The sequence below is a fragment of the Parambassis ranga genome, chromosome 2 (genome assembly GCF_900634625.1).
Source record: "Parambassis ranga chromosome 2, fParRan2.1, whole genome shotgun sequence".
NCBI classification, from domain to species: Eukaryota; Metazoa; Chordata; class Actinopteri; family Ambassidae; genus Parambassis; species Parambassis ranga.
The window spans coordinates 29,450,304-29,464,675 of record NC_041023.1 but is presented as its reverse complement, the minus strand read 5'-3'; the positions used below and the strand labels follow the sequence as shown (position 1 = coordinate 29,464,675).

Sequence of the window (14,372 nt, the reverse complement as noted above, 5' to 3'; positions counted from 1 at the left end):
TCATACTTGGAATAATGGTGGATGTAATGTCAAACTTCCAAGTCAAAGTTTAAGCTGGATTTTGGATCTTATATGAGGTGTATAAGGAGCAAAGCCCCTGACTTTTTTTAAAAGTATTTCTGGAAGGGGGGTCTAACATTACACAGCTGCGTGTACACCTGTTGCTTTTTCACCACAATAATCTGAGATAATTTGACTTTCTGACTGTTTTTCTTGACAATTAAAAAGTAAAGTACATACTTAAATAGTGGATCATATATTGAACACACACACTGAGTATCCGCAGAGTGTCACAGTGATTTCTTTTTAATTAAAACTGATCCAGACCCTGAGCCCCCCTCAGTGAGGGATCTCGGTCCATTTGCAGTGCGTTGCAGCTTTAACTGGTCCATCATGCCTTGCGGTGTCCCAGTTCTGTTCCGTAATTTACAAGTGAAGTCTCCGTCACTGATGGACAGAGCAGCGGGCTAACAGACAGAGCCGCAGATGTTGAAAGCCCTCCTGCCCCCGTCGGTTGTCGGATGACTGGGACGGTGTGTTTACATCCACGCTGCTGCTTTAGCTCACAGAGGCGGGGACGTGCGCGCACGGTTCACTGTGGTGCAGGCGCGGATCGGCACGGAATAAACGGGGATATCCCGTAAAACACATGTCGTGGAAAGTGCTGGATGTGATTCCAGAGACAACTACCGGGAATACAGACCGACAGGAGACTCACATGCCGAAGGAAAGAGGTATGTTTGTTTTGCGCACCGCAGTGGAACTTGAATGCGTCAGTCGCGGAGCTGTTGCCGTTTAAACATGATGATAAGTTATCTGTGACTGTCAAGGACACTGAAGCTGATGCATCCCACCTCCTCAGTCTGTGCTCTTCACAGAACATACCAGATTCATGAGGCAGCAGGAAGTGAGTGTATGAGTGAGTGCTCACCGTGTGTGTGCTGAGCCCTGCAATGATGAATCTCTTTAATAGAGTTGGGCTATAAGCGCTCACTCAGCAGTGGTTTCAATCAGAGTTCCTTCAGCTGAGTCCTAACAGCTACAGCACAGCTGGAGGAGTCCTTATGTGTGCTGATGGAAGCAAGGGCAAAGTCCTGTGTTTGTGTAGGAACATGTCTTCATTCACATTCATACTACACCTTCCACCTGGACCAGGTCTCATAATTTACTCTTTAAACCATCCATTGTTTAAAATGTAAGGATGGTTTTAAATACAAACAGACATCTGACTATCCACCATTGTTTTTGTGTCCATGTGATGGCTACAAATGCACCAATGGAGCACCCTTGAGCATTACATATCTGCAACTTTGACATAAATCTATCATTTTCTTGTGTAAATCTGTTGAACTCTAACCACTACAACAGTTCTATCTTTCCATCAGCCCTGGCTCAGGCCTCTTTCGGAGGTTCCTCAATATTCAGCTTACAATAGCCCTTTCACACAGGACAAAAAACCCACTAAGACGTATCTGTCTTCAGTGGGAAAAGGGTTCAGTTGTGGGTATACCCTGACCCTGCAGTAGCCATGATTGTTATAAGGCTCCACCTCTGATCTTGTCTTGGTGCTGTGCTTGTGTCAGAAAAGTACAAAGTGTGGGTCTAAAAACCTTTGAATACCTGTTCACATAAATCCTCACAACTCATCCAAAAGTTGTCTGTTAGCTGTCAGTCAAACAAATGAGTTGTGTGTGTGGCTGTTGCTAAACATCTCATCCATTCAGGGTTCTAAGCCAAAAGCTGAACATCCATCTCCAATCCACTATTTTTCCCCTGAGTTGTATCCATTATTCTAATGATTGATTTCACTGTTATCCATGCTACACATCATTCCATACAATCAATATTTGCCTGTAAGGTCAGATTTGTGCTACTGAAACTGTTAGCAGACTTTACATCTATATCCAGTCCAGTTTATCTTTCACCAGACTACCCCCCACCCCCCAAACACACACACACAGCCAGCCTGTGGTCAACTAAGCTCTGAGCCTTACAGGGTCAAAGGCTTATTGTCTCCACCAAGCTGATTAGTTTTAACTTTTGAGACTGCAAGGTGGTACTTTGGTCACTTAGATTCAATATGGTGATTGTTTCCTGCTCAGGTGGAACGATGCTGAGTTGGATTCTGAAGACTTTGACACCTGTCATTTAATATTTTGTGCATCCATGTGTAGACCCACAGTTTGTTTGGTTTCCAGTGTAGATGCATCATGCATTAGCAGTCTTAGGAGGAACTGTTTTTTTTCCCTCAGAGATTCTAATAGCATTAGTAGTGTATTAGTATCAGCGAGGAGTGGGACCCTGCACAATATGAAGGCTGCATGCCAGCTCTAAAGTTATGAGCACACTGTGTGTATGCACAGGGCCATCAAGAAAACTGACATCTTGTCTGAGGACAAAGGTCGGCATCTAATTTCATTTGCTGTTGGTATTTACCTGCTGACATTTGCATTTTTTATTTTAGCCATGCTAGCAGTGTAGAAATATGACTCATTGTTCCCAGAGGTTTAACCCTCCTGTGACTTTTCTGCTGGTTTGGGAGTGTAGTTTGGGAGAAGCAGAAAATTATACTTAATGTGCACTTCTGAGTGCAGCAAAAGATCAAGTCTGAGACCCCCCCCTTTTAATCCAGAGTTTGAAAAACCCTGCTGTAGTACACACACCTCCACGTTTTCTCGCAGCCCACATTCAGAGAGAGACAAAGAGGAAGTGACAGGAAAGCACGGGCTGCTTCTTAATTGTTGCTGATTGTTTGGTCTCCTTTCCCAGCTCGTACCCTCCAATCAATCCAGTCATCTGTGTGAGGCTTGGACAAAGCCAGAGCTGCGTCGCCATGGTGAGGGATTGTTTGCATCCAGTCATGCTGTTAGCCATGTGCGCTCTCACGCACACACTCTACACAAGCACTACAGCATGCTCTTTTGTTTGTGCACCCCTTGTTTCAGAGGACCCCCCCCCTCCTGCTGCTGCAGCCTCCTTAAAAACTGGCATCTAACTAGATCATTATCTGTTGTTTATCTGCAGCTCCCACTTGGAATAAGTCACAAACGTTGCTACATGGTAAGCAGAGTTTTGTTTGTTGTGATAGACAGACAAGCCTATGTTTGGGTGCAGCTTTAATCAGTGAGTCTGTTAAAGTTTGATTTGGTGAGTGAGGCAGGAAATGAGCTGTTTGGGTACAAACCAGACTCCAAGGTGCAAAATGAAAAACTTCTCCTCAGAGCTCATTTTTGGGATCTTAAAGGAGCTTTCCGTGGCATTTTCCTTCTGATCCGTCCAAGAAACCCTGACTTGTCACTCTGCGTCCCCTCCCTGGCTCTGCCTTCCTATGGCATCCTGGGAATGAAACTTCAGGGGAGGCTGCTGACTGAAGTCACCACTAAGTTTAGCTCCAGCACTTCGTGGCCCAGACGGCACAATATTCTTCATGTCTGAAATGAAATGGCCGCAGCAGAAGCTGTGTGACAGCACAGATTTGTTCTGATGGCAGCAACCTTTCAGCCCACAGCACATCTATTAAAGGAGTTTTTTTCCATGCAACAACCAAAAATCCTTTTATATCTCTTCCACTGAGGACACTCTATGTCGCTTTTCTTTCTTTTTTAATTGCTCTGTTCTGTTATGAAGGACGAAAACATGCTAATTTCTGATGCAAATTTGGCCCTTCTACATGGAGGTCAACGTAGATTGAGTTAAATAGCCATTTTAAGAAATTTTGAATTTTGAAGAGTTTTCTGAAGGTGGTGAGGACATAAAGCTAGCTTATACAGAGGTTTGAGAAGCATATAGCATTAAAATGAGGTCCAATGTGAGCATGTTCATGTTCAGTCTCAGATTTTCTGTCTGATTACATTATGGTGCCACCATTATTTCTTTGGCTGGCCTGGTGATGAGTCTCTACTTGGAGTTGTTATGGACAAGAAATCTTCTGGATCCTTTCGTTCATCTTCCCCGGTTCTTTGATTAAGAAGAAGTTGACAATATCTGGTCTCAAAATTACAATTCATTCTAACAGTAAAGAAGCAAATTCTTAGTCACACAAACAGATCTCTGTGGTTGCCTGGCCACAGCCAGAGAACAACATGCCATTCTTGTAGAAACACCTTTTATCCTATCTTGAGATCCCATAAAATCATGTCCTCCCCTAACTCTGCACCAATGGGGTCAGCTCAACAGATATTTAGTTTACCTTATTTGGTAATGGTTAAACCTGAGAGTCAGGAGAAAACAGAAAGGAAATAGCAGGGGGTCCCCGTGTGTCAATCGTAAACCTAAGTTGAAGATAAGTTCTCCACGAGAACGATCACTGTCCCATACGAGCGACTTTATGACGCCCCATAAAAGCTTACACCTCTTACCTATGTAAGTTCACTTTAAGTCCTAAAATCTCATAAGCTGTGGGTCAGATCTGGAGGTGACCAGGAAGACAAACTCACAGGAAGGGTGGGTCGTAAAATGGGGTCATGGAGATGTTGATGAAGATTCTCAGTCATCCAGGTCATCATACGTAGAGAAGATTGAAACAAGGCGTCTGGAGATGGTCATGGAGATGAACACATTCTTTCAATCAAGATCTGGATTTACAACCTTAGCTTGATATCAACTAGAGCTGTCTCCAAAGAGCAGACAACAGCTGACAGAGGAAATGAATTGCAAAAGTCTATGAGAAGAATGAAATTACACACTTCTCAATACATTCAGTATACCTGTCTTCCTTTGATCTTCTGTAAAACTTACTTAAGACATAAGTACTTATAAAACACATTACAGTAATATGCATAAAGTAATGAAAACTTCATGTTAGGGACACACTTCTAGATATGTGGACCCACACCACATAACAACATCATGCAAAATAAAATCTTTCACCTAACAGAGTTTACATGTACTTTACTTATATTACCACAGGAGGGCATATTGCTATGAAGACACATGCAGGTTTAATTATCTACTGCTGTGTGATAACTAGTAAACATGAAAGCATTGGACAAACAGGGACACCGGTTTCTGTACTAAATATGATTCCAATCTATCCAATATGGGAAAATATATATAAAAGGGAAAAATCATAATTTAAACATTTAATAAGTTGAAGTGGGCTTTCTTGCCTCTCCTGGACTCTGTTTATTAAACTGTGACTAATGCGACAGGAAATTCCAGCAGCTACAGCACCTTTCCCACAGGTTCTGACTTTACTGTGTGTGGGTTTAAACACAGAAGTATACATTTACAATGAAGCTGGACCAAAATAGAAATGCTAATTTGTGTAAACTAGCCTGTATGATTTATTTATTCACACCCTGGCAGTGGGAGCATCAAAGTAATTTAGATTAAAGACAACCAGGGAGAACGTGGAGATGATGAAAATTCAGGAGAGAAATTGCAATGGCAGGAGAGACAGAAGGGGGGGGGGCTCTGGTGGAGGTGGCTGAGGAATAAAAAGCCTTCACAGTGATTCGGGTGTTAAAGAAAATCGAAGCTCGTTTCAAGGAAACAGACCTTAGTGGTCATGTTGTTGGAGCAGAGAATTCAATTGTGTTGCTGACCTTCAGGTTTCCAGGTCAAAGTTTCCACAGCTCAAAGGTAACTAGACTGTGAGCATCATAGGTGCCTTTTATGGTCCAGGATCACAGCTATGGCACCTATAGTCCTGCTCTCAGTACCAGAACATCTGCTCTGGCACAGCTGCCTGCTCCAATGGTACCACAGTATGTGCTGCTTCTGATGAAAGCAAATACCTATTAGCATAATGTTGTGATGTTTGTGTCGGGGGCGGGCCCAGAAGTGGAAAATAAACAGAGGAGCATGTTAGTGAGGTTAGTTTTAATCTGATGTTGTCTACTTTTTGTGGCTGTTTTTGATATTCTAACAGGCCGCAGACTGTCTGCACTTCTAGCCAAAAAGTAGCTCCAACTATATGAATCATCTTTTAATTATTATAGCTTAGTGGAAAAGATGACTTGTAGTGCTGAAATAATTCTCCAACCATCTTCTGTGCCTTAAAATCACATGTGGTATAACCAGAAAGAGAAATATCTGCAGCTGTTGTGATGGTGGTAACTGTAGCACAGAGGAGTGAATGACTTCAGTACGACATTTCACATAGATGTGCCCATTGAAAAGTGTGTGTTAATTCATCATCATAAATCATAAATGTGTGTGTGTGTGTGAGATCACTTTTACAAGTTTGTGTCAAGAGGCTTTTGCTACCTGGTGTGATCTGCCGCAGTTTTTTTCTTATATAACCGTATAATCACAAAGTAACAACTCTATTTCCAGCTATCTGAAAAGAAATGTAATTCCTGCATTGAACACTAGGGGTCACACAATCACACAAAGTCTGTGTGTAAGAGGTTTTCAGCCTGTAAATGTAAACACGTCCTCTGTGATGTCACCATAAAGAGCGGTAAATCCAGTGACTGCAGGTGACGCCATCTTGGTTTTTTGGGGCAACCCTCAAGTGGCCATTCAAGGGACTGCAGTTTGGCACTTCATTTCTCAGCCTCTGAAGCTACTTTTTCTTCAGGCCACCCTAACTTTCTGTTCTTCTGCTTTGTTCACACGTTTCTCTCACCTTCATTCTCCTCTTGTCTTCCATATAATCTTCCCGCCAACCCACTGAGCTCATTTAATAGGAACAGTCTCATTTACTGGATTGTTAACATCTATCTGAATTCAGCTTCATCTTGCAGTATCTGTCTAAAGTAACAAATTATCCCACTTCTGGCCACATGCGGTCCCTGCCCGTAAAGGATGGCCTCAGTGCAGAGGGCTGTGCAGTATAATGCAGCCTCAGTAGGAAAAAGGCCTCCAGGGGTACCAGTAGTAAATGATAGGAGGGATGGGAGTCTCATTCCAGCTGTAATGAAGATGGAAGGTGCCTAAATTGTAAAGGGAGCATGGAAAGTCAAGGATCAGAGCTGAGCTGATGGCCCAGTCAGGTAAAAAGCGGTGCTGCTGCTCAGTAGGGCTGCAAAACTGAGCATTAGACACCTGCTCCTTCTTTGCTCTGTTGCTCTGGCCTGCTGTTGTGGCCTTGCCAGGTTCATAATGACTGCCTCTCTGCTGTGGTGCTTGTGTCAGCACATTGAAATGGCTCTCGCTCTGTGTGCATGTAAGCTTTCCTGCACTGAACAGCCGCAAATGAAAAAGGGTTCTGTTACACAGTCACAAAGCTTTACATGAAATTGCTTCAGAGAACAAGTGCTGTATGTTGTTAACAATGTGCAACTAAGAAACTGTTAAGCCATTTGCAAAGTAAGTAACAAGATGAAGCGAGCGGGTTAAATCCAATGCTGAATTAATTTGTCCCTTTATACATTGAGCAGACCTGTAGCATCATTAGAACTCATTCTGAATCATGTTTGTGTCTACCTGATTAGTGTGTGTAATGAAAGCTGGTCACCACAAACGTCTGAGGGAGATATCTGGCTCCTTAGCTGCTAAATGCTCCACTCAGTTCAGCCTGTAGTGCACGCACAGTGGGCTTGTTGAACAGCAAACATCTGCCTGCTCTGTCTGAAAACAGGACGGATGGGGGGACCGAAACAGTAAGACGTAGGGCAGTAAAACCAAAACAATCGGCTGAAAGACAATAAAACTCCACGGACATCTCACCCAGGAGTTGTTTCTTGACTACTGCCACTACTGCTCTAATACAGGTCATTGTAGCCTTTGAGACGCATTCATTTTACTAATCATTGCTGTCTTCTTCCCTGTTAGGATGGAAAATAAAACATTAACAGCACCCCCTTGTGGTGTGGAGGAATGAAGGCCTCTGGATGAAGGCCATGGAGTTGAAGGTTTGGGTGGACGGAGTGCAGCGCATCGTGTGTGGGGTCACAGAGTTCACCACATGCCAGGAAGTGGTCATTGCTTTAGCACAAGCCATTGGTAAGTGTAATATGGCGGGGTATCAGTACCAGTACAGAGTAAAGTATTAGTGGTTAAACGGCTCTCGATAAAGTAGTGCAAATTATAGTTTGTCCTACATAAACCTCCTCATAGGGGTTCTGCGGTATGTGTGTGTGTTGGTTCCAGGCTACATGTCAGACACACTGGAGGTGATAAATTGCATGAAAATGAAAAGTGACCAGAGGACACAAAGAGAGTTTCATTTTTTGGGCTCCATTGGGCTCCACAAACGTAGATGAGTCATACTGCAGTCTTTGCTTTATTGACATGTGCTGTACAGTTGCAGGAAAACAAGCTTACTCTCTGACAGTGTCTGAGTTGGACTGTAAAGACACATCTGTTTCTAACAGTTTTAAGATTAGAGCTAAAACCTCTGTGTGTGTGGCTCATAGTGACAGCATGGCAGGAGTTATGGCCTTCACTGTCCTTTGTGTCGTCTGTGCCTTTTGTCCTGATCGGGGCACTTAGTAGTAGTGTGAATGGCTGTACTGATGAAAGCCCCTCTTTTTTTTTTTTTTTACAAGGACCCTTACTGTGCACGAAGGGGCGGTGTGCAGTTTGTTTCTCTTATCTATATGGTTACAGACAAGAAAACAGGGGTCTGCACAAAAAGCTGTGAACCATTGAACTCGGTGCTCTGGCTGACACAATCGCTGTTTGTTGAGCTGAGTTTTCCCACTGTAAAGCTCTTTCAGTGACCACGCCGGTGAAGTTCTTTGAATGTGCCAGTGGTGCACAAGCGTGGGAGAGTTGTGAAAGAATTCAGTGGATTGGATTTGTCCTTTTGTCAGTGTTTAATCTGTCTACTCTGCAACGCACATGGCAAACTTTTATTTGATCATTTTAGAGGAGGCAGCGTTGCTTCTTATCAGGGGGTCGACTGTGGCTTTACACAGTACATTAACATACATTAATCTGACTGTTTTGATGTATACTTGGTCTAATGCTTTTACATTACTGCTACTCCTCATTACTATTCATAAAATGTAATTTCTCTGAGCAAAGTTCACATTCTTTCTGAGGGGAAACAATTTTCTGTCCAACATATGAAAGGGAGACTAGCACATTTCTTCTTCTGCATTGCATTTTTATAGAAGGTCTCTACAACAGCAATGACATCATCGGCAAAATGGCGATAGCTGAGCTTGCTCTTCATGTTGGAGAAGAAGTAGCCTGCCTGGCAGTCATCCAGGAATATGGCAGATTTCACCATTTGGCGGTATGCCAGTGTGACAAGACACTAAACCCAAGGCTTTGAGTAGGTAGTAAATCACAATCATACATGGCACCGTGGGCTTGAATGTTTTCCTGGTGTCCAGCTGTCTTAGCGATCAGACTATCAGCTTCCCTCTTTCGGTTTTTGAGCCTATGAAAACCTCTCAAGCTGCCACAACATGTCAGATGTCTCTTGAGACTTGATGTGAAGTGGTATTAGGCGATTTAATTAGAAATCTAACTGAAGCTGGGATGCAAAATGTGAAGCCATCAGATTTCCTGAAGAAAGATGCCCATTGGCATGTATAAAGTGAGCCATTGCAATATGTACAGCCTCACAAACTTCCTGAACTCAGTGATGATAGAGAATCAAAGGAGTGAACAGGATGTACTGAAGTACACTTACAAACAGACTCAAAAAGAGCAGGAGCTGAGATAAACATGGAGAATATCGCAAGCTAAAGGAGCAACGTTAATGCCACTGAAAACCTGAAGTACTGAATGTCTTTGTCTTAGGACGGACTGGCAGATACACTTTAATTGAGAAATGGCGCGAGACTGAGCGCCACCTGGCTCCGCATGAAAACCCTGTGGTCTCCCTCAACAAGTGGGGTCAGTATGCCAGCGACGTGCAGCTCATCCTCCAGCGAACCGGCCCATCCATTAGTGAGCGGCCAACCTCTGACGGGCAGGCTCGTGTCCCAGAGCGGGGCCTCTACCGCCAGAGCCTCCCACCTCTGGCCAAGCTCCGCTCGTCAGGGACTGACCGCTCGCTCAGGCGAAGGGAACCCAAACGCAAGTCTCTGACCTTCACAGGAGGTGCCAAAGGTCTACGGGACTTATTTGGAAAAAGCAGAGATGCTGAAGGTAGTGTGTTTATTTCTTGCTTGGCGTATTAGTGCTTGTTGGTGATTGTCCTTCCTGTTGACACTCCTTTGACCACCACACGCAGCCAAACAACCCCAGCAGCACGGTGTGAACCTGAACCTGAGCAGAGTTGGGCGGGGTGGAACAGCATCCGTACCAGGGAGCCCATCCAGAGAGCTGGGCCGGCTGGTGCAGCTGCAGAGAGACAAACTTCAGGCCCTGGAGAGCCGTCTGCTGGGCTGTGAGGCCGAGCTGCGAGACTGGGAGGAGGTCGCAGGCGAGGCCAGTGAAGTGAGTGAAACCACAGCTGGCAGCGCTCAGAGACAAACTTACATCACCTTTTATTCCTGTCATTTTTTTTCTGCTCTGAACAGGATGGAAACATGGAGGATGAGCTGCTGCTTTTGGAGCAGCAGGTGAGGAGGAACGATGCTGAGATGGAGGAGGAGGAATTTTGGCAGAACGAGCTGCAGATCGAGCAGGAGAGCGAGCGGCAACTGCGGCAGCAACTAGCCGAACTGCAGGGCCGTGTACGTGACTGCGAGGCCAAGCTGTCAGAGTACTTAGCTCGCATACAGGTGCACACATCATTCTCTAAGGCCACAAAGAAGACCTCCTCAGTTGCATCTTGTATGTCTTATATAGTGTTATAGCAGAGTTCAAGCTCGTTCCGGTCACACCACTGTTGATCTGCCTTTAAAAGAAAATAGGGGGATTTTTTAGTGGGTTTATTAAATGGCTCTTTTCCTCTCCAATTTTTTTAACTATAATAATAATATAATAATCTTTGTTGCATTGCTCAGAGCATGGAAGCAGGCCTGGAGCAGGAACGACTGCAGCAGGAGGCCGAACTCACCCAGAGGGTCAATGAGGAGGAGGTACGGCCCAGTTTATCTTGGTTTCTAAGACACACATGCACAACAGCAGACAAACAGAGAGCAGCATGGCTTCTACAGCCAAAAACACTCCACTGTCAAACTAAATCATAGCTGTGTAAACAGTAACTTCAGCACCTTTTTAATTTTAAGGAAACACCTTCTTTAAGGTAAAAGTGCTTTAAATGGGAAAGTCTTCACAGTAAATGAGCAGTAAACAAGTTTTAAACATTAAAGGATGAAGTGCCCTCCTACATAAGCTTCTTTTAAAAAGTTGTGTTGAGCTTTGGCTGTCTCTCTGTCTCTCTTCATGTCTGCTTTGGATTTCAGGTGCAGGCCCAGCTGGAGAAAGTGAGGGCAGAGTTGGAAATGCAGAGCCAACAAACGGCACGGCTGGAGAGCAGCTGCAGGGCATTGGAGCGCTCACTTGGCCAGTCGGGGAAGAGACTACAGGTCAGCTCACAGTATACTGTTCCCAGGCATTTTGGTCGAATTTGTTTTGAAGATAGGGAAATTCTTATTAAAAAGGTTTGGCGCAGGGTGTGTGTGATGATGATTCAGTCTTCTGTGCACAGGTGGAACCACAAAAATCTAAGCTCATTAAGTGGTGGGTAGTGAAGCGGAGCTTTATCTCTGGCTTGCAGCGATGTGCAGTGGATGCTTGCCTGTATGAACTGAAGTGCTCCATGTACAGGCAAGGTCCAGTAGGGTATGGGAGGCGTGAGGTAATGAGAAGGGGAAGGGAGGGAGGGTATTACAGCATTCTTTGCCTGATTAGAGTGGGGCCTGAGTAAGTACACAATCCCCTGCCTGCAGTTGCGTAACCATCTGGGAGCTAACTATATTCTTTGGCTGTCGCAACCTAGTTTTGGACTTCTGGAAAGATCCTCTTTTTGTATTTTTTTGCTTACTGCGACTGAGATCATGTATGTTTCCGCGCAGATTTATCTCAAATTTCACCCTTTGGGTGCTGCTTATTATTTATTTTTCACTCCCACTTCATTGTCACTGTGTTTGTGTTTTTTTTATTTATTTCCATCACAGGAGAAGGAGCTGGAGCTGGAGCAGCTGACAAAAGAACTTCGACAGGTCAACTTGCAGCAGTTCATTCAGCAGACCGGTACCAAGGTCACCGTGCTGCCTGCTCAGCCTACAGGAGAGAATTACAGCGGTACAAGCATATGAATACAAGTACACACCCACAAGGAGTCTGTGACCTCCACGATTTCATGACATTGTTAAAAAGTTACATCCATATTCATTGTGGCTGAGGTTTCGTAATGTATTTTTATGTCTATGGACACAGTGCCATCTTGTGGGCATCGTGACAGCGCCATGTCAGGCTGAAGTTTCTGACATGTAGTTTGTAGTTTAGTTTGACTTTTTTTCATTAAATCACACAGACAAAGGTCATATCATAACATCAGAATGCTTTGATAGTCCTGATAGGAAGTTGTTGCAGTTACATCTTTACGTTCTTTATAGCCAGCTATGTTTTTGTTTTGTGCTTCAGAGGTGGAGTGTGGCTCTCTGAAACGGCTCGGCTCGGCTCGGCTCCTACCCAGCAACCTTCGCACTCTTCAGAGCACCGTCTCCTCCAGCCTCAACCCTGAAGGCATCTACGTCTGATCCTCCCTGTCTGTCCAGGAGACTTTTTTTTTTGGTGGGACACCTGGAGACAGTCTCACAAGCTTAACGAGAAGGGACTCCACAACAACAACAGCTGAAATTTCTGGTGGGGCACCTGAGTGGTGCAGAGGTTGCATCTTTCCTGCCTACACACTCAAACTCAAACACTGATGTCAAAACAACGTGCAAACGAACATTGACTGTGTCTGATGAGCGACCCACAACACTCCGGCGGCTCCACTTTACCAGCCAGCAGATGTGTGTGCAGGCAAACTGTATGTGTTTGCTGTAAATGATGAGACAATTTCAGAACACAAAAGAAATTAAAAAATGCATGAGCATGCTCGAACACTGACACCACATCACGATGCAGCCATATCTGATGCCTTACTCTGGTGTTTTTAAACCAGATGTCAAGATGTTTAAAACAAAACTCAAGGTATCTGTTGAACACTATGCGCCATATAAGTTTGATAAAACTGTTACTGTTGCACCAGTTCAGGCGACTGATGTCAGTTTAGTTCAATAGTGGGTCTCTCCTTATTTTTATACATGAGTCTGATCTTTTTGTATTGATATGAGTAGGAGGATAACTCAGCAATGGAAACATCCTAACATGAGACACAGCTGATTTAAAAAAGCTCACCGAGAAACAGTACAGGAATAGTTTGGCCCTGTTTCTTCCTCTAAAATCAATAAAATGACAACTGTCTGGAAATTCTATCCCAAGTGTGACCACTGGGTGGCGCCAAAACATTTCTTGAGTAAAAGACACCTTCCTAGTCTGAGCTGATGTCCATTTCCACAGGTCATATATATAAATATATAGAACTGTGCGTATTTCCTCAGCACTTTAGCTTTCTGTGTATTAAGGTGCCACTTAAATACTGGCCAAGCGTTTGGCATGTTTCACTGTGTTCATTAAGCAGGGACACACACACATCTGTGCGACAGGCTGTGCTCATTTCTGCCATCTAACTGAAGATGTCTCCCATAAACCAAAGCTAGTGCAACAAATGGTTAGATGAATGTATTTTTTTATACATGTTCATGAAGTGTAGCAGTGGCACACAGCATAATTTTATTTGTGCCAGGTGGGTTAGCTCTGTCCCACAGGAGGACAGACTAGTTTATTACTGATCCGCTAGAGGGATTTCTGTCAAATGGAAACTACATTCAGACTCACGTAATTCTGCAAATTATGAATGTGGAGAAAAGATGTAAGTGCTTAAAGAATGAAATTCAGACCTATTTTAGCCCACTTGCAATTTAAATGTGTGAATGTGTCAATGTGGGAGCATTGGAAAAAATGCAAAACATCGGAACCTCTTAATACATGTCAGTTCCTTTTTGCCACAGTAGGTGGCAGTAATGCACCTTAATGTTGCCATAAAAGGGGCAAACGGAAGAAGACAAGCTAGCTAGCTGCAAGAACACAGGGTGGCTACAAGTTCTTTTGAGTTCTTTAAGAAAGATGGCGTGCTGGTACTAAAAATCTGGATCAGTTGAGGGCAGCCTGGCCGCCCATCATCTTCTCCATCCTCCTGCAGGTTTCCCCTCAGCAGAGAGTAAGTCTGAGCTAATTTGCTACCCCGGCAATGCTACACTGAAGTCCTAGCTGTATTATGGTGCAGACAACAAACAAATGTTGTAACAATGTCAAATTAACATTGTTGTTGTGACTTGTTTTACCATCAGTAATCAATTATATTGTCCTAGCTCCTAATTCTGATGAAGCATTCACACAAATCAGTGCAGTTGTTTGTGATCAATAACCACACATTCACACACACACACACACAGTGGTTACAATGTGACTGCCTTCCTCCTGAGTGCTTGGCAGGTAACCCGGAGAAATTAACATCACAACTT

General features: G+C 44.0%; 2 protein-coding genes across 6 annotated transcripts in view; both read left to right on the top strand.

Annotated features, from left to right (window-relative positions):
• pkp2 (plakophilin 2) overlaps nt 1-5,388 on the top strand; it is a 20,008-nt gene extending 14,620 nt beyond the window's left edge. The window contains exon 14 of the transcript XR_003669578.1: nt 5,378-5,388. The gene's annotated coding sequence lies outside the window, so the exon portion shown is untranslated. The remainder of the gene's footprint in view (nt 1-5,377) is intronic.
• Nucleotides 430-14,372, top strand: rassf8b (Ras association domain family member 8b). Of its 5 annotated transcripts, XM_028396748.1 has the most exons (11): nt 430-734; nt 2,770-2,836; nt 3,025-3,060; nt 7,723-7,893; nt 9,646-9,996; nt 10,082-10,287; nt 10,371-10,574; nt 10,800-10,874; nt 11,202-11,324; nt 11,916-12,042; nt 12,385-14,372. In XM_028396748.1, exons 4-11 carry the CDS (start codon nt 7,782-7,784, stop codon nt 12,498-12,500), a joined length of 1,314 nt encoding a protein of 437 aa, XP_028252549.1. In that variant the 5' UTR covers nt 430-734; nt 2,770-2,836; nt 3,025-3,060; nt 7,723-7,781; the 3' UTR covers nt 12,501-14,372. The 5 variants fall into 5 exon arrangements, with proteins under 5 accessions (XP_028252549.1, XP_028252565.1, XP_028252574.1 ...); XM_028396764.1 differs by lacking the exon at nt 3,025-3,060 and having other exon boundaries at nt 10,082-10,278; XM_028396773.1 differs by lacking the exon at nt 3,025-3,060 and having other exon boundaries at nt 10,371-10,526.